This window comes from Aythya fuligula, chromosome 2 (genome assembly GCF_009819795.1).
Source record: "Aythya fuligula isolate bAytFul2 chromosome 2, bAytFul2.pri, whole genome shotgun sequence".
Taxonomy (NCBI): domain Eukaryota; kingdom Metazoa; phylum Chordata; class Aves; order Anseriformes; family Anatidae; genus Aythya; species Aythya fuligula.
Window position 1 is genome coordinate 22,614,991 of NC_045560.1, and position 20,753 is coordinate 22,635,743.

The 20,753-nt window shown below is 37.6% G+C and overlaps 1 protein-coding gene across 1 annotated transcript in view; it reads right to left on the reverse strand.

Annotated features, from left to right (window-relative positions):
- Nucleotides 1-933: 933 nt before the first annotated feature.
- Nucleotides 934-20,753, reverse strand: part of LOC116485948 (ATP-dependent translocase ABCB1-like) — a 42,131-nt gene continuing 22,311 nt past the window's right edge. The window contains exons 16-27 of the mRNA XM_032181792.1: nucleotides 19,966-20,112; nucleotides 17,926-18,030; nucleotides 16,077-16,154; nucleotides 12,520-12,603; nucleotides 11,562-11,765; nucleotides 8,438-8,538; nucleotides 7,325-7,465; nucleotides 6,040-6,196; nucleotides 4,650-4,847; nucleotides 3,389-3,595; nucleotides 1,827-1,973; nucleotides 934-1,140 (exon numbers count right to left, since the gene is read on the reverse strand). Coding sequence (XP_032037683.1) covers nucleotides 934-1,140; nucleotides 1,827-1,973; nucleotides 3,389-3,595; nucleotides 4,650-4,847; nucleotides 6,040-6,196; nucleotides 7,325-7,465; nucleotides 8,438-8,538; nucleotides 11,562-11,765; nucleotides 12,520-12,603; nucleotides 16,077-16,154; nucleotides 17,926-18,030; nucleotides 19,966-20,112 — 1,776 coding nt within the window. The remainder of the gene's footprint in view (nucleotides 1,141-1,826; nucleotides 1,974-3,388; nucleotides 3,596-4,649; nucleotides 4,848-6,039; nucleotides 6,197-7,324; nucleotides 7,466-8,437; nucleotides 8,539-11,561; nucleotides 11,766-12,519; nucleotides 12,604-16,076; nucleotides 16,155-17,925; nucleotides 18,031-19,965; nucleotides 20,113-20,753) is intronic.

Sequence of the window (20,753 nt, forward strand, 5' to 3'; positions counted from 1 at the left end):
GTTGTCACTTGCTTGAGGTTTAGAAAGAATGCAACGTTAGAATATGTAGTTGCAACGACCCTGTAAAGACAGCACCTGAAATCTGAACAGAATCATTTTCTCATCCCTTTTTCACTAACACATATTTAAAAGCCTCCTGCCACTGGGCCAGACGCTGCGCTTTTCCCTCCCCACAAAAACAATGCCCAGTTCAGTGCTCCTGCCCTGAAAACTGAAGGGTTTGAACCTCTTCTCACAGATAACTAGTGATAAGACTAGAGGGAATGGCTTCAAGTTGTGCCAGGGGAGGGTCAGGTGGGAAATGAGGAGACATTTCTGCTCAGAAAGAGCAGTCAGGCATTGGGACGGGTTGCCCAGGGAGGTGGTGGAGTCACCGTCCCTGGGGGTGTTCAAGAAGAGGTTGGACGTGGTGCTTGGGGACATGGTTTAGTGGGTGATAGCGGTGGTAAGGGATGGTTGGGCTAGATGATCTAGGTGGTCTTTTCCAACCTTAATGATTTTGTGATTCTAGGTCAGCAGACTGATTTCTATGATTCTATGAAACCCTCTCCCTGCTTTTGTACACGCTTCCATTCACTGCATGCCCCCCAGCTCTGCACAGAGCTGGGTGCTGCAGCGGTGCTCCTCTCTGCGCCCTGAGACAGAATCTGCACCCTGAGGCCTTTGCTGTGCAGTTTGGGAAGGCAGTCGGGCTTTTTCGTAATGGCCACATAGTTTTAAATTTGAGTAGCTATAAATTTTTGTGCTGGTGGCAGAATATTCAAAGAGCATTAGGTTCTTAAATAACGGAGGTACATTTGTTTTAATAGTTGTGGGATTTAAGGAAGCTATTTACAGAATTTTACCAAAACCAGAAGTACTGAAGTACCCGTAAAAGGCTCAAAGTATTGAACCAGCCATACAGCTACACTCAGCAAGAGCTGCTGCCCTTTATCATACAACACATGGCCTACTTTGAACGTTGACCAGAGAATAGTAGATGCCTTTTTCAGCCAGGAGCTGCTGATGAGTCCCTTGCTCTACGACCTTGCCGTTCTGGATCACGGCAATCTTGTCAGCATTCTGGATGGTGGACAGGCGGTGAGCTATCACGATGCAGGTGCGACCTTCCCTGGCTTTATCCAGCGCTTCCTGGACAATCTGCACAATGAACAAGCAAACGCAAGACAGTATACCAAAGGCTGGGACAACTTCTGAGCTTCCAAATTTGAAAGTACCCTGCAGTGAAAAGCTTATACCTGTTGACTGTTCAGTCCCACTGTTTGTACATGTAGGGTGGGGGGCAGGACACAGACCGTATATTTTTATATTAGAAACTTAAATATTTTTGCTGGAGGTTGATAATACACATTAGAAGTGACCTTTAGAAGTGACACGTTTTCAGGTTTCTTTTCAGTTTTTCCCTGCAACCTGCCTTGTATCATAGTTCCATGCTTATGTTCTTTGTGCAATTGGTCTGTGCTTGAAATGCAGGTGATATCCTGCTAAAAGCTGCAAGTGGAAAGGCAGGGCAGGCTGTGTGGGGGGAGCTTCTGCTGCCCTGCCCTGAGGCCCTCTATTACTTGGCATGCTGGAAGTCCTCCAACTGCAGGGCCACAGCCTCTGCGTCACTTCCCAAAGGAGGCTCGTTACAGCCAGCCAAAAAGCCTCTGTTACTCCATAAGGAACATTTTGGCTTCTTATGAAAATAAAGAAGAAATGCAAATACTTATTTTCATAAAAACCTTCTATTTCCCATTTGGGGTTTTAATGTGTGGGTGAAGACATCCCAGTCAATGCACGACCAGCCATTGCAATCCCAGTTCCCATTTGCAAAGCCAAGGTACCTTTTCGCTTTCTGTATCCAGAGCAGAGGTAGCCTCATCTAGCAGCAGGATTTGGGGCTGCCGTACAAGAGCTCGGGCAATAGCAATGCGTTGCTTCTGACCACCGGAGAGCTGGGTTCCTTTGTCTCCCACACGTGTGCTGTATTTCTACATACGGAAAAGCAGTGTAAGCGTAAACCTAGATTTGGATCAGGATCTGTGAAGCGTGACATTTCAGCTGCATTTCCACCTAGGTATGATTCTGGGGCAGCACAACTGACTCACAAGTGATTTTCCAAGTGGGTGAGGACCCTCCAGAGAATCACAGAATGGTTGAGGTTGGAAGGGACCTCTGGAGATCACCTGGTCCAACCCTGCTAAGGGCATGATCCCCTAGAGCACAATGCCCAGGGCTGCCTGCAGTAGCTGAGCTGAGAAGCACATTTCCCAGTGTATTTAGCTGCAGAGGAAACCCAGTGATGCTGAGCAGTGTCATTTGGTTTTGGGTGAGGGACTGCAGTGCAGAGAAGGAGAATGGCAGGCATGGGGTGAGACAGCAAGGCTGTGACATTGCAAACCCAACAGCCTAAGCTCAGCACCCAACAGCCTAGGCAGTCAGCTCCTCTTTCTGTTCTCCATAAGAAAGAAATAGCCTGAGAGACACTGTCAGTGATAACCAAATCCAAGTTCTAAGTTTTCAAGGAACTAATTTGAACTAGTCAAATTCAAAATCCCACCTGCCTCACACCCTTAAAACTAACACAAATTTACTCAAGAAATTTGATTCCAACTCTGCATTCCCCTGTTGGACTTCTTGACTGCCTACTATATAAGCAAATATACATCTTGTGTCTGAGAGATAAGATTTTGCATGAAAAACTCACTTACCTCCTAAGTCTGTGGAAGTATATTATCTCAGAAATATTAGTCTTGGCCTGTGTTTTTGACAAAAGTAAGCTGACAAACTGGTGTTAGCTTGAGCTGATCTATTCAAAGAGCAGCTAAGGAGCTCCTTTGCCTAACAGTAGGTACAAACAGGGGAGGCAAGAGAAGAAAGCAGTAACAAGGCTGTGTCTTTCTGACTGTTTCTGCTAACCAGCTGCATGTGTGACTTCATACACCTGGCAAACGAGGTGACTGTTGAAAAAAGGGGGGCAGGAACAGAGCTCTGTGGCCTGCCTTAGTGTTTTCCTGTTGCTTTCACTTAAATCCAGGAAAGCACCCATCCTCCTTTCAGTACTTTTTGCATGTGTTTTTCTCCCGAACTACTTGCTTCGGTACCAGTACCAACTAGGTTATTATTTTAACAGAGACTACTCCCAAAGAGATGAAGACCCCTCCTTCCCTTTCAGGCATCAGTGGCACTAGAACTGAGTAAATGCCTTAAGCCACTGGCACTGCCTAGTTCTCCATCTGTTCCTCAGGTCTTCTAAGGATAAAAATATTAATAATAATTTGAATGTCAAATTCAGTAAGTCAGGGAAAAACTAAATACTTTACCATGCATTTCCTTAGAAAAACATGAATACTCTGTCAATTTTTTTTTCCTCTCAGTTGAAAGTTGGAAATGAAGGCCTGATTACCTTTGGTAGTGATTCAATGAAGGAATGAATATTGGCTTCTTTTGCTGCTCTAACAATTTCCTCCTGTGGCACCTCCCGGCTGTTATCTCCATATGCGATGTTTTCAGCAATAGTGCAGTCAAACAGGATCGGCTCTTGGGAGACGATGCCGATCTGAGCTCTCAGCCACTGGATATTTAGCGTCTTTGCATTTTGGCCATCCAGGAGCTAAAATGTCAGAAATAAGATAAAGTACCATGATTGCAATAATATACATACATACATATATATTATCTAGCAACATTAAAGCCTTTAGCTGTCAGGGCAGTGAGGACATTTCATGCCCTGCCTGTTAGTTTATGCATTTACAGGTGGCAGCAGAGATGAGCAGATAAGTGTTAAACCTATTTACAGGTGCAATCAATAAAATATCATCTGAAATCTTTATAAACCTAGAAAAACTCCAGGTGTGAAACCATTTTATTGCACCCTACTTGTTTATCACCCTAAATAGAATAGCTGATACAGCTCACTCTAAGGTTGGGAATGAAGGGATGGGTGGGACAGATAAACGAATGACCCAATGTGAGTTTTCGAGATGGTTTCATGAACCTTGAAAGCAAACTGCCAGTAGCAGATTGAACTGCATTTTACCAGCAGCGCTACTTCCAGGGTAGCTCCAGCTATCAAGAGGTTTGCTACATGTATGCATTTCTACTCTGATCTTCAGTGAATAGCCCTAGCTTTCCTCATGTCCTCTGTGCAGAGAGGCTTTGGGATGAACTTTCATTAGTATGAAAGTCGTAAGCAACGACGTGCTTTACACTCTACTGTGTTTCACAGTACAGAGTGTAAATCTTTAGATTTAAAAGTTCCAAATCTTGTTGATAGCATTGATACATCATAGAAGTGAACAGAAATGAGGTGAGAGAGCCTGCTTATGCACTTTACACATATAATAGGCACGAACCCTTAAAAATGTGCATTTGTAACCGCTGGACTTTGTTCTAATAACTTGAAACAGCATGGGAAATTTAGGAATTTTAATTTCCTTCTATGTTCACCATGGTTGCATAGACAATACTGAAAACCTGTGTGTTTCTGCCTTTAATTAAAAAAAAATCAAAAATCACATTAAGAACACTGGCAAAAGGGAGTAGTTATACTAGCAAATACTTAGTGAGCTCATTTAGAAGAAAAAGTCTCAAATAAAATATATCAGTAAAATTCATTATGCATGTATCATGGAAATGCAGCTTATACTTTTATATGGAACACTTACCATTTCTCCACTGAGTGGATCATAAAATCTCTCAAGCAGCTGAACAACAGTGCTCTTACCACAACCACTGCTACCAACAAGAGCCAGAGTTTGTCCTTTTTCTACTTCAATGTTTAAGCCTTGGAGCACTTTGACCTCCGGTCGGGCTGGGTAGTTAAATGCCACATCTTTGAATGTTATGTTTCCACCAAATATTTTCTGGTTGAAATGGTAGAATTAGATCAAATTGTTAGGATAATGTAACAGATCATAAAAGACTAAGAAAAAGACTAAGTAAAAGAGAATAGTTCCAATGGAACAAACTTCTTTTTTTCATGGTAATTACTAGACAGTGAGACACTATTGTGAAAACACAAATTTCCTCCTGAATATTCTATGCTGCAAGCAGATTCCAATTAAAATTCTATTCCATAAACACAAATTCTGACAGCTTCTCTTACACAATCTGTTAAACAAGATTACATTTTCAAAAGCGGCAATAACTCTAGGTGACTAACTTCTATCTGCTTTGTAAGGACCTCATTCACATTCTTTTTATATTCTTTGCTGATTTTTTTTTGTTTTCATCTTTAAAAATACTGAAAATTATCTATTATTTTTGATCTGCACACAGAATCAATCCTTCCACTTAAAGTTTTTTTCTAACTAATTTACTATAAAATTAATATTTGTAATACGGACATAACCTACACAAGAAGAAATATAGTTTTTATGTATGAGTATATATAAAATGAAAATACAGACAGATGTAATTGACCAATCAATACTGCAGCTCAAATTTATGATATTTATTAAGGCTACATAGCTAGATATTTTTTATACATATACATATGTAAGCATATATATATATGTATATACATAACTATATATATATGTATATACATAACTTTGTGTTTATATATATATACATGATAGCTGTTTGGAACTTTCTGTCCTCTTTGTTATATGAAAGGCCAGACACCCCCCATTACCCCCATATGTTCATATACATTGTTGGTTACCAAAGTATGTGACAATCTATTATGGAAAACTTGCAAATAAGTTAGGCCTCAAAAAATTCTGGTTAAATTTTAGAGACCTAGTTAAATCTTCAAGATCCATTCTCAGGTAGCTTCACACAGGAAAGGCTTGAAAACTCGTCTCTGTTGCATTAATCCAATTTTCACTGGGTCTTGTTTCACCCAGAGGCAGGTGAGGCTGAGAGGATGGCAGAAGACATAGCAAAACTTAAATACCAATTTAGTTGGATGAGTCAGATGTGAATGGGCTCAGACTGTAGCATCTCAGTAGCTATGATATGAGTGAGTGAAAAAAAAAAAAAAAAGAAAACACAGGCTTGAAATAAATTAGTGGTGCATGATATACTGTGGATGACACTGTGGTTACTTACAGGCTTCTCTCCTTCCTCACTGTAACTGTCTATGGAGGGTACTCTTTCAAACAGCATAAACAAGTAAGCAGCTGACATCTTGGCTTTGGCATAGTTTGGAGTCAAAGAAGTGCTTTGTCCTAATGCCATTGCACCAAATACAATAGCTGAAAAAACTCTAGAAAAATAAAAAGGAGAAAACTATGTTGATACTGATATAGCACAGACACAGAAAGCTTGTATGGCCAGAGGAGGGGCTTCAGATAAATAACTACTCATTAAAAAAGTTGAGGGAGGGTAAAAACTGTCTACTGAAAACTCTGTGACATTTTTCCCTCACTGAGAAAATCCTTTTTTTTTTTTTTTTCTTTTCTATTTTTTTTTTCTTTTCTGAGGTCTATGGAGAAATTTGTCATTCAATATTTTCTTCAAGGGTCACAATCAAAACCTTGAGTTCAGGAGCAAATGGAAGGTAAGAAAGAGGGAGCAAAGGATGCAAGCATGAAATTTGGGGTAAGCAGGTACACAACGAGGCATTCACATGAGTGCATAGGGAAAGGGAAGCTAATGCTAGTACTTCAGAAAGTGTTGGTGTAATCAGCATAACATGAAGGTTTAGCTTCAGCTGTAATTTTTGCCAGGTAAGAATGTGGTAATTGCTAAACCAAAGCATGGGAGGTGACTATTGACAAATATGGACAGGGATTTCAGCTGCAGGGAGTCAAGCAGAAGACTTGGTTAGATGCTGGAGATAAGGAGGGAGCAAAAGGAAGGCTGGAAAAGTGCCAGTTGATAGGAACAATAACATCAATTCACTGTTAACACTTGAAGGAGCTTTTCCAGCTCTACCTGGGCATTTACCAGAATGGGTGGTTGCTGATCTTTCTCCTGCTCTCTACCTTTCTTGCCCCAGGGCTCATAATTTCCTCACTTCCATTTCACTCGTTACTTGCTCCTTCTAATCTTCTAATCTTGTCTACCTACACCCCCTACAGCTAAGCCATGTGATTCTGCTGTGAAAGAAACCTTATTGGTCATGAAAACAAGGGACAGTTTTGCTTTGCCTAACTTCATTTTGCTTTCTTTTTACCCTGATTGCAAGAAAAATCGTATGTAGGTAGCTAAATGTAGTCTGAAATTATCACATTTTGGATTTGTAGCAACATGAAGAAGGAGGGGTAGCATAAGAATGAAGTACTGGGTTGTTTTCTTCAGTTCTATATGCGATGATTTCAAGATACCTATAGCAAAATCAAACGCATTTTTCCATATGGAACCTAAAAGAAACTAAAGAGGATATACTTACAAAAGCACATCTTTAAACAGCATATGTCCATTTTTTACTAGATATGCAGCAAACCTAAAACATGCAGCATAAATAAAGTACATAATAGCTTGTGAAAACGCAAAAGTAAATCCAAAGATATGTGCCTTCTTTACAGAGTTTCTGTAACAGAAAAAATATTATCACAATCTTATTGTACATGCAGTTGTAACCAAGAATGTAACTATCCAATAGTAAAAGTATCCTATAAGTCAGAGGAATCCTCAAGTCTCTTTACCAGTTTATAGTAAAATAATCTCCAGCTCTTTGTAAGATCCTAACCCAAAACACTATAATTCCTGTATGCTTCAGTTTTCTGTCTGTCTGCAAAAACTCATGTAAGAATATTGGGACAGAAGATGAAATTACTCTAAATGTTTTGAGCACGTATAATTTGTATTGTTTTCAATTCACGCATTCATTAAAATTATTTTAAAAATTATAATTCAGGTGCAATTTAAAGATTCACCTAAATAACAAATGAGGAAAATCACCAAGAACTTCAGAATTTCTACAGAGCAGAAACTACTTCAATAGAACAAATCTTTGTGTTTTACCATTCATTGAACCAAACCAAATCTTTAAATCAGTCATTACATTCATGAGGTTTCACTTGATCTGCAATGGTATTTTGATAAAATAACAGAGTGAACAGAGAGATAAACTGTTGTGCGGGTTCCCTCTTCCATTCGGGTTCCCTCCTTGGGAAAATCCCACTGATTTGAACAGGAATCTTACCTAAACATAAGGACAAACCCTGACTTTTGGTTTGTTAAAAAAATATAGATGTATTTCCTCAGAAGGAAGGCCTCATGTTTATAAGAATTAATAAAGACTTCCATCTCAAGAATTAGAGCAGCTAATAGTGATAGTATTGAAAGAAAGTAGGCTTTGAAAGAAATTATCATTTAATCAAAGACCATTAGCTTGAAGAGAAAGATAATTTGTATTTTCTATGTTAAAACTGAGCTTGGAATTAAATATTTTACAATGTACTGAAAGAAGATAAATTGTTTTTCAGTTGATTGGTGTTAATTTTTTTAAAAGGTACATTTTAATAACCTCTTTTTAAAAAGCTTTTTTTTTTTTTTTTACCTGTATGGCACTTGCAAATTTTGCACATACATAAACTCAAATTTTCTTTCCTGAGTCAAAGCAACAACAGTGCGAATGTTTTCTATGGCTTCAGAAGCAATCTGTATTGGAGAATACATGTTCATTGGCAGAAAAACAAGATTACATGGAAATTTTTAAACATAATCTGATAAACAGAACTGGGAATGGCTGCAATAGAAGTGACAGAATATGTCTACAATACTGTTGAAAGTGTGGTTGCAACATATGTAGATACACTGCTGTTAAATATAATCCAATTACCATGGATTATAACAGTAAAGTTGAGTCAGTGTACTTTTTAGCACAGTCCAGCAACAGTTTTTTTTTTGTTTGTTTTGTTTTTTGTTTTTTCCAGTGAGCTGGTTCAACCTGTAACAAGGATGATGCTGCCATGCAGCTATCATTGCTGTTGGTGCCCAGTCAGGCCAAACTGAACAAGCCTGCCTCACCTGAAAATGTATTTGGGGCTGCAGCCTGAACGTATCACCACCTTTTCAAAAGCAGCTAATTTGGGGCTCACCCTGGAAGGAATAATCTTTCCCAGGGTTCATTCTCTGCATATGTTTGAGTACCAGATGATTTTCAAAACTCCTAAAGGAGAAAATCAAAACTACTGCATGTTCATAAAAATGTAGAAAGATTTTTTTTTTTTTCTGGTCCATATGGCAGCTTAGCATCTAATTCTTATTTATTTTATATCTTTGAAAATCTTTCCATTTTGCCACAGTAAAAAAAAAAAAAAAAAAAAAAAAAAAGTGGGTAGAAATTTTCCAAAGTGATTAATGATGCTGGGTACCCAATCTTGACTGAAAACTAGAGGAAGGATAGGTCTTGATTTTCTTAATGTTCCCCTAGTACTAAGGGGATTCACTTGTAGACAATTACTATCATCAGAATTTTCTCATACCAGCAATTGATTTAGGCTTGGTCAACAATCCAGAAAATCAAAACTCAGAAGATAAAGCATCTTGGAAAGAGGTTTTATAAAGTACATTCATAGAGCACTATACTTATTACAGTTCATGATTTAGTTCTGATGTACTGATTTCACAGGGCACAAAAAAACAAACCAAACCAAAAAACAAAGAAACAAACGTAAAACCAAAACCATTCCTCCTCTCTAGAAATTTATCAAGGACCTGGAACTTAAGCTCATTTTTTGTTATGTATTATCACCAGTGTAAGATTTGTACACTGTCAAACCCAATTGCCTTTACAGAATAACTTTCAATAATATCTGGCCACTCCAAGCTGTGTGCTCTTGGTTTGTATAAAGGGAGCTAACTGGCTCCATTATACGTGCACAAATAACTCTGCTGCTGCTGAGGAAGGAAGAAATGAATATTGTTTCTGTACTATCTACCAATAAGAGTAGTTTATTTCTATCTCTCATCTGGAGGTGGCATTTCCTCATTGGCTCTTTGCCAGGAAGAGACCCTTGTCTAAAGAGCAACGTAGATTTTTAACCTAAAGCTAAAATAGATGCCTGGGACCTGTTTTCCTTCATGTTGATATATTGAGAGTGAAATATTTTGCTGAATTGCTATGGAAATAAATATGTTTTATTTTTTTTCCAGAAGCTGTAGAGCTGGAAAATAAAAAAATATTTAAACTAACATGGTCTGCCAAAACCAGATTTTCAGGTCATCACATAACAATCATCTAACTCTTCTTACAAATAATTTCCAAAGCAGTTGACATGAAATAATGATAAGCAGCTGAAATCAACTTGACTATGAGATAACTTTAAAATATTACAGTGCGTAAGAATGTGTAATGTTACTTGTTTGGCAAAACTTTATTCATAATCAGTGACACCATTTTGAATTTCTTCTTGATTATCCTATCGCATAAAGAAGACTTTTTTTTTCCAATGCATATATAGGGATATGGTTTAGTGGGGACTGTTAGTGTTAGGTCAGAGGTTGGACTCGATCTTGAGGTCTCTTCCAACCTAGAAATTCTGTGATTCTGTGATTCTTTTAAAAATAAACCTCTTTTAGCTTCTTATTTTAAAGTGTAGCAGAATACCTCCAAGCTTGTGAATCATCAGCCTTTACTGTAAAGGTAAATACTAGCTTGGAAGCAAACATGGCTTTCTATCTTCAACTCAGGAAGAAAAAGAAAAGCAGTTCTTTACACAAGAGCTAAACTGCAATTTAATCATAATTATGCACTTAGCAGACCGTTCCTTCTACATCACTACTTCTACATAATAATAATAAGTGATTAGACAATCTGTAAGTCAGAAACACAAGTTAAGTTACATGAGTGATTGAAATAATTAAATTACATGGAAATACCTAACACATCTACATGTAAATAGTAACTGTCTCCCTTACAAAGACTAACCCCATCTTTTCTTTATGTCTGTATAATAATAATAGTTTTATAGATAGGTAAAATGAAATTTTGCTCAGCCAATTTAAATATGCTTTAAGGCTGAGAAGGTTTATTGTTTTCTCAATAGAACCCATATTGAACTTGCTTTTCTTCAAAGCAAAAACATATGGTGCTGGATTGTTTCTTTATTTCTTTAACAGCTCACAGGGGTTTCCAAGTTTTACTTTCAGCTCCTGCATTACCCTGTCTTCCATGTTCCCACTTGCCATATACTGTAATTTGTAGTACAAGTTCAACTGGAATACATATTTATATGCCCTTGAAATCAACATTCTTTTTAAAGAAATTTTCAGAAAAAAAAATATTTTGATTACAATCAAAATATAAAATAATTACCAGCCTGCTTTTTAGCTGTGCGTATAATTACATCGTGAACTAGAGAAAAGTTAGGAAACTGGAACATACGGCTAACTGATGCTGAAAATTGCTATTGACGTTCTATATCTCTTTTCAGATCATAAAATGATTGCACTGGATTCAAAGGAGTATTGTGAAACAACTCATTTATTAAATTCAGGTTGCATTTAACATTAAACTCACTTTTTCAGTTTTCAGCTTCATATTTTCTGTATCAACTTTTCATCAGAATAACAACGCAGACTGAGTTTGAGGAGTATATTCTTGACCCAACACCAATATCCCTATTAAGCAGCACTGTGTAGTACAACATAAAAATAGTTTTAAATGCCACTGAACTCACCTTTCCTGCAGCTGCCAGTTCCTTTTTATCCTTTTTTGCATGTCCAGTAAGCATCTTCATTTGAACCATTCCTGTTACAGCAATAACTGGCACAATGGCTAATAGCAGAAGAGTCAACTGCCAGCCATAGGTCAATGACAAAATGATCCCAGTTCCAAGATTCGCTACATTTTGAGCAATTAATGCCAGTCTGGAACCTGTAGCCTGGAAAAGAATGAAACCATTGTAATACATGGATTTATTTGAAAACTAGGGAAAATATTTGTCACATAGATATTTATGATTTATTCACCACCTGAATATATATTATATATTATATAATATTTAGACCATTTGGTCTAAATATTCTGCAAAATGGAATCTTATCTCTTGAAAAACTGCTCAACTCTCCAGATCATTCCCACAAGCCTTTTGTATCTACCCTACTCTACCTCCTTGCTTTCAGGTTTTGCTCCAGAAAAAAACAATGATATTTCATAAGCCTCTTATATAAATATATATACACACATGTAGAACTATGACCATATTTTATCTTTTTTAACTCTAAACATATGAACAAACACAATGATGCAATGAGAACAACCTTCATTTTGAGGCATGTTCTTATGCATTTCGTTGAGCTAGAGCATTTATCATAAAAACACAATGCTGTCTAGACATCTAAGAAGGCTGAATAAATGACTTTAAATAAATGGATGCCTTGGATGGCTCTTTTATACTGGTGATACCAGGACTTAGCAGTAATGTGAACTAAAGCTTTACTACATGACTATACTTCAAATGTATATATATATTTTCTACTATTATGATAACTTTTGTGTGATGCCAAACACACAAAAGCACTTTAAAATAAATAACAGTTCCACATGACTGTGTGCAGGATTTCTATCTACTAAATACTGTCTGTAACTGACTCCATATTAATCAGCCATGAAAAATGCCAGTGCATATTACTTACTTCTTTCACTTGTGAGGCATCATTAGCAAGTCTTGTAAGTAATTCTCCAGTGCTATTTTTAGGTTCATCAAACCAGCTGATCTCCTGCAATATGAAATACATTTATTATGATCTTAAAAACTTAACTAACCTCATTAGGCTACTTAAGAGAATTTAATCACTTTGGATTATGACTAGGTGACACATGATAGGATGTTCTAGCTCTTTAGGTGTAACCATAAATAAATTAGACCTATAGGTTCTGTAAGGTCATGGGATCACAAAACTCAAAGCTAGCCTCTACTAATAATCTGTATATGCTGTTTGCGATAACATAAACATCACCACATTGTTTCATATTAAACACAGTTTACAAGATATCTTTGCTTGTGAGTTCAACATATTTTTGATGATTGGATGTTCACTAAACAGCAATATGAAGGAATGTGCCATTTTGAGAACAGTTACTTGGATGTGTAACAGACATCTATGAAGACTACTGATTAAAAATATAATTTCTCCTGTTAGGTAAAAATACATCTAAATTCTCTGTCAGTTATGAGCACTGTGAAATCTGTAAATCTGCTATGAATTGTTTTGAATGACTGAGTACTGCTGGAAAATCTCTGTGGTGTCTGAAAAGACTTACACAAAATGATATGTGGTACTGGGAGATAGACTATCCCAAGACTCTCTCTTCCTAATGTGGAAGAAACTATTTTCAGGGAAAAAATCTTGTCAGTAATACACTTTTGTATCTTAACAGCAATCAAGATTAATTGGTCAGAGGGATCAGTGACTCTAAAGCACTTGAAAACTAAAATTTCTTACTTGAACACAAAGCATTTATCTTATTTAAATACAGAAAGCAAATATAAAATATTCACTCTAACATTCTTCTAGATTTGCCAAACATCAAACTCCAAAATCATTATAATGAAATGTCAGTATTTGTATTACATTATATGTACATGATTCTTAGCAACTGTAGGGTGTTTTTGTGCACCAACTGTTCATAAAGTTACTGTAAGAGCTTTCATATTTCCTGCAAGTAGTGTTTAAATGCATAACCATTAGGCATTAACAAACATGCTATATTTTTATTTCCTGGGATTTTTTTTTTTTTTTTTTTTTTTTTTTTGTGGCAGAAGTATTATCTTTAAGCATGGTAAAGTAAACATTGTTCTTAAATACAGTAAGAAAAAAAAAAAGATGTAAAATAAATAGTTTCAATCTGGCTGTAGGCTCACATAGACAGATGGTTGCTTTGCCATTATATGACATGGAGCATGTGCCACATGTATCGGTGCTAATAGATAAAATCCTCCCAGGTCCCACTGCTCTACTGCCTGATATTTGAAAATTATGCCAGGTAGATGCTATTTTCACACCAGAGTGAGGACAATAAACATAATAAGATTACTTGATTCTTCATCATGAAAACCTCTCTGTTCCTATTCAGACCCTTCCTCCTGGGATCTGTTCAGATTCAGCATGGTCTTACAGACTGCACTTTCTATTGGGCTAGTAAGAAAAAAAACAATAATAATCTCCTGAGGCTTAATTTCCAATGACATATCTCACTCTTTGGAGGTGGCCTATTATCCCTTCCTGTATAAATGGGAAAGTAGGGGCATCTGATTTCACCCCCAGTGAAAAGTGCTAATGAATGCTGTTGCTGCTCGGGTTGGCTCCGGGAACTTCTCAAGGAGGTAATGACTTTCTGTCGAGACCAGGAAAGACCTCACTCAGCTGAACAGGCTGAAGAAGCAGTGGGATTGCATGTTTGGAAATATCTTTGATCCCAGACTTGCAGATGTAGCAGACTAGAATGGCTGGGATATGCTGCTTTCTGTAGTAAGTGAAAGGCAAAGGAGTAATATGCCTAGGCTCATATTGTTCTGCTTTCTACTACATCAGGGATCACATGCCCACCTACAGCTGGGAGTAAAACATAATAGAAATCCATGGAAGGCTTAAATTTATACTGTGGATTGATAATATCAATCCACAAAAAAGTATCATATCAAAAAAGTACCAACATTTCCTTAAAATACTTGGTGAATTTATCAAGATTACTCAGGACATAAAGCAACTGGTTAAGCATAGCAGTGACAGCAAAAGAGGGGTAAATATACCTGAGTTAATTCTGGATGTGCTGACCTGCAACCTGGCAGTGATGGAGTTTCTGTTTGTACATTAAAGGCACTACAGAAGACTACGTTCACTAGGCAGCTTGCCACTGCACTAGATCAAGGAAGCAGCTCATGCCAACCATGGAAAGCTGGTGACGAGGCTGGTTATGTACACAGCTAGGGTCCTTGTGTATCGGACTCGCATGGCAAGGTTTTGGGAGTGAGGGGGCTTCTGTGAGAAGAGCCCAGAAGCTGTCCCAAGTTAGAAAACAGCCAGATCTCCAAAAGGGACCTGCTGCTGTCCAAAACTGAGCTGGTAAAAACTGAGTTGGTTGTGCCTCTGGGAAAATAGGTTTAAGAAAGGGGAAAAACAACAAGAACAACAAAACTGCTGCACAACAGCAGCTGGGAGAGTGAGAAGTGAGAAGCAGCCCTGCAGCCCCCAAGGTCAGTGCAGCAGGAGGGCAGGAGGTGCTCCAGGCATGCAGCATAAGTTTCCCTGCGGCCTGTGGAGAGGCCCCTGGGGGTGCAGGCCATCCCCCTGCAGCCCATGGGTCCCACATGGAGCAGATCTCCACGCTGCAGCCCGTGGAGGAGCCCCTGGTGGAGCAGGTGGATGTGGCCTGGAGGAGGCTGTGGCCCATGGAGAGCCCCCACAGCAGCAGGCCCCGGGCCGGAGCTGCAGCCCGTGGAGAGCAGCCCACGCAGGAGCAGGGGGTGTGGGGGGAGCTGCCACCCATGGGGGACTCGTGCTGGAGCAGTTTGCTCCCGGGGGATGGACCCCATGGTACGGAGCCACGTGGGAGCAGTTCTTGAAGAGCTGCTGCCTGTGGGCAGCCCCCTCAAGATCAGTTTGGGAAGGGTGATTTCAGGCTGTTTATTTTAAAGGGTTTAATTCTGCTGCTGAATGTACTTTCAGTGGTACAAAGTCCTGTTTTTACCCTAGACTACTACCATGCCCATTTTTGGTTCTGTGACTGCTGGGTAGGATAAGCCACCAATTTAGTGAGTGCAGCTAGTCAGATATCCAGGTGTTATTGCCTTCATTAGTAATTGTTTGCAGATCCTAGCTTGCAGCATATCTGAAGGCAGATCTGAGTTTCTGATTTGACCTCTTAGAGTACAGCCTACTTTCTCTGTGCCTCAGCACAAAATTGTTTTTATTATCCTAAATACGCTAAATAAACACTACCATCACCTTTAAGCTTTCTTAGCCTAGTGTTAAGATGGCCTTTATTAGTTACATCAATTAAAAGGTTTTAAAATATCTACTTGGACCTGCTATAAAGATTTAATCCAGCCAGTTTCTGAACTGAGTTAAAGAAATCATTGCGAGATCTTTACGGATAGAATCATAGCATGACTGCTTAAATAAACATTTATGGCATGTAAACAAACAAGCATTTCTAAAGCTTTAGAAAGCTAAATATAGAACAGTTATACCTGTCTCAGAATTGCTCTAAATGTCATGGATCGGAGCCTCATTGTAAGGATTTCTCCAGCTTTGCCAAATGTGAAACCCTGTTTGAGGGGGAAAAAAACAAACAAACATATTTTTTATGACTAATTACAGTTTTTGTCTTTATAAGATAATAAGTGACTATCTGCATGTAATATTAAAAAGAATGTCACTAAAAAAAAAATACACTAGCAACAAGTGAGCTACAATTTTAAAGTCAAAATATTTTAAAGCTAGCTTTGGAACCTATAATGATAGAGGTAGAGCACAGAATGCAGCATTGTAGTGTCCTTTTTTTTTTTTTTTTTTTTTTTTTTTTAAGAAACAACTATGTATCACATAGTAGTCTTCAAGCCCCACCAAACAATGATTTAATTGCAGGAACTTTTTACCACACCTGTTCTCAAACTGGAGCTGTCCACTTTACAGTAAACAGGCTCAGCATTATAACCAGTAAGACCCTACACTTGTTTTAGATACTGCACAGACACCAGGGATTTCCCTCTTGGAGTCACAAAGCTGTAGTTCTACTGGTTATTTTCTGTGGGAGGTCTCTGAAACTGTAGATACTCACTGACATTGGCACACAACTCGGTGTGCACAGAGCTGTGCTGGTGAATCTGCCTCTCCTAGGCCAGGGCCATGCAGGATCAGACCACACAGGAATGAGACAGGGGACACAGGCAGACACATTTTAGTGCGTTAGTATCCAGAACAGCTACGCCGCCAACGTTTTGTTTTTTTTTCAGGGCATCATAAAGGTGGCAATTATGAGTTTGATTTTGCCTGAATGGAGGGCAAGTGCTACTGTGTCAAGGGCATCAGGACAGAAGGTGGAAGGATGATGTTCAGACTTGTGCAGGTTATTAGACAAGAACAGCCCAAGCAGCTGAGCAACAACTAAAGGGATTTGTGCATGTAAATGAGATGTTCTTCAATTCACATAAAAAATGACCTGAACATGGCAGTTTCCCCACAGTATATGCAATTCCAGGCATTGGCAAACACCCATACCCATGAGAACAATTACATGTAAATGTAAATTTAGAAACTGTTTCAGAAAATGTAGTCAAAAGTAGTTGATCCTGTACCAATTGTAGAATCATAGAATAGCCCGAGTTAGAAGGGACTGAAGTAATCGAGTCCAACTCCTGGCACCACACAGGTCTACCCAAAATTCTGGACCATGTGACTAATTGCACCGTCCAAATGCTTCTTAAATTCTGACAGACTTGGTGCAGTGACTAATAGATGGGTGCACCACCAATAGATGGGTACACTTCTAAAGAGGCAATTTGAATTATTATTTAACTTTCTTGGTATAAAGATGTGAGTACTCTTAAGTTAAGCATATGATGTGGTCTTTCCCAGATACTTTTGGTATGTTTTCTCAGAAATCCAAGGTGTTGAGTGCAGTTCTTGCAGGTGAGGTTGGTTGTTTCAGTTCAACCAGCTCAGATACTGACAGACCTGTTGCATGGAGCACAGAGCAGGTGCCGAGGAAACCATTTGCTCAAGATAGAAGTGTTGCCCAAAGCCTGATCTGGGTCTGTGCTGTTGAAGTTACTATCTGTACTGTCAGTACTGTCTATACTACAGAGGCTGTGATACAGGGTAGGCCTTCAAGCCAAACTTTCCTTTGCTGTGGAGATGGGGATCAGCCTACACTACAGAACACATTTGAAACCTCTTACAACATTTTGAACACATCTGGTAGTGAAAGTTCATCCTCATTTTTCTCATGTACTGTTTGGCACTAAGGCACTGAGAGTTTGACACAGTTGAGATATATTGTATCAAATACCATGAACAATTATGGTAACAAAAACTTACCTGTAGAAAAAACGTGACAAAAGAAATTAGTCCAAAACCTAAAAAGAGTAGTGCATACATGCCATTTGTCTCCCTGATAGCAGCCTTTCCTTTTTCTACAAACATCTATGAAAGAAAATTTTGAAAATTAATTTTATTTACTGAAGTTCTGGTTCAATAATTTCCCCTGTTATCTTGTTTTATGCAGTATGTGTGTGTAAAGGGAAAAGAAGTCAATTTCTTGATGAACTAAGTTTTTTTTTTTTTGAAGATTATAGATCTGAAGTGATTTTCCATGTTCTTGCAATTGAAAGCTAAATTTTTATTTTGCTATGATAAAATAGTAACATATGTCAGTGAACAAACCAACATCAGTCAATTATTATTGGAATTTACAGCTACAGAAGGCTGAAGCCCATCTTAAAATTTTAAAAGACCATTTCTGTAGTCACTGGCTGAAGGTTACTGCATGTTAACAACTAGTTAGTGAGACAGAAATATGGAAGTTATTCTTAATGATGTATTACCAAATCAATAATTTTTTAGGCTAAGACTCACAGATAAACATTTCTATTGTTTGTTTTATATATTTTAACAACAACAACAACAAAAAAAATAGGAGTACATTATTCATTGTATGGAGACCTTGCTCAGTTAGGGAAATAGTTTTAATCTGAAGCTTGTATACTCTTATTTACCTCAACAGTGAGTAAATTAATATTAAAGGTGCAGTATGCTGAAGCAATCCTTATACCTTTATATATGATAATACATAGTTCATGGAGAAAGGGGCTCGTAGAGTTCTGGTTTCACCAGGTTTGCAGAGCAATAAAGATAATTCTCCCAAGTCTAGATAAAACATATTTGTTTTATAAAGAAGTCTGAGGTCTCCAACATTTCTAAGTCCTTTAAATAGCCTCAAAAAAAAATAAAAAAAAATCTATAGGTCTTTGAGGATTTTGTACAGTGTTTGCTGTTGTCTAGCATTTGTATATTTTGGATGTTGAGTAACTGTCATTATGGTTTATTTATGAGTTTGTTATCTATTGTTTGCTCAGAATGACACTAGTTTATCATGTTTTTATACCTTGGTCCATAGCAAAAAAAAAATAATCTACAATTCAATTACTTAGATTTTCTGATCATGATTTGTTATACATACTATCATGCATGTAAATATTTTTAAAAGCTTTAAGAATGAATTAATGTTTTGGAAAGAAAGGACCTTAATTCTATTTTTCCTCTCTATATACATGTATATCTTCTGCAATTTGTTGTGTCCATTAGTGACAATTACTGAAAGACCACAACTGCACAGAATGCTCCCCTTCCCTCAGGGCTGTTTCCTGCTACTACTTGCATTAAAAAACAAAGCATAACACCAGCATAATACCCTTTTCCCAAACAGTTCTTTGGAATGTAACGCCTCACAAACAAGTACAAAAAAAAAAATTAAGATAGGCCATTTCAATATCTTTGTGTAATATAGTGCAGCTAAAACAGTTCCAACAGAAAATGTTTAAAATTCCTACCAGTGCAAGTGCCTTGTGCTTGACAACGTAACTTTATTTTTTAACAGCATAAATTTAAGCTTACAGAAAGTCTCTCTGTAATGAAAAGTCTACCTTACATCCGTTTCATCTTGTTGCTTTTGCATTGCTTTGTCACACTGTACCTTCTCAAATGTTATGGTGAGCACAGCACAAAGATCACCTTCCATGGCTACACTGCTCATGTGAATGGGGTCAATTATAGTGCCTTCTTAAAAGGGGATAAGGATAAAGCAATTTCAGAGAGGTCACAGGGGAACCTCTCCTCACTTCATCATTGGCAAGCTGATCAGCTCAAAAACAGAGATGTGAAATTTGCATAGCTGTTTTGTGAGACTTAGAGCAGAAATTCAGCAAGGACTTTCACCCATTTCTTACCTTTGCAGGGCAAATTGAATAAAAATGTAGCATTTCACGGGTTCATCATAAAACAATTCAGCATTTATAAAAGCCATAAACAGTGACAAAAGATAGAGCATACAAGCAAGGTTATTAATTGTTTTATACTTACCCCTATAACATCTGCAATTATGACTGAAAATACGGGTTGTAAGGCCCCATTGATAATTGCACATAGAGTTCCAACAACAAAGTAAGGCCATTCAGTTTTATTCAATGCCATAATTTTAAAAAATGGCACTGGAGGTATGTTTTTATCCTAAAATAAAAGGATTCCATCAGGATAAATATAATACATTAATGGAGGAAAATGAAGGACAGGTATAATCTTTGTAATCTGTTCGCTATCCCATATTCTATGTTGGGAAACCTCAAACTATCTGATCTTTAAAAAACATATTAATTAACTGCAGAAATTCTTATTGTTACTCAGTACCCAATATTAATCATAAAAAAGAAGGAAAAAAAAATCAATGGAGGCTGTATAAGCTCTCTCACTTCTTCCAACAATTTGAGCCTTTCCCAGGAAGGATTAGTCACAAATTCTGCTTACCCTTTGTGAGACTATGCAGAAAAAGAAATTGGGAATTTAGACCACTTTTTCCATTTGATGGTATTAAATGTTTGTGAGTGAATTGCTCCTTACTCATCATTAAACATGATGTCTTTCATTTTTAGTTCATTAGCCAAATTGATAACTCTCAATTTTTGGTAACTTATTTGCTAATACAGACACATTTTAGGCAACCCATATCAAGATACTTAGACAAAAATGATAATTATTCTCTATTTGGGATGTTGTTACAGTTTTATGACTAATTACCAATTTCTGGTTTTGTTACATTATTAAATGAATTAACTTGCCACATAGGCTGTTCCCATACTCAAGAAATCTTGTTT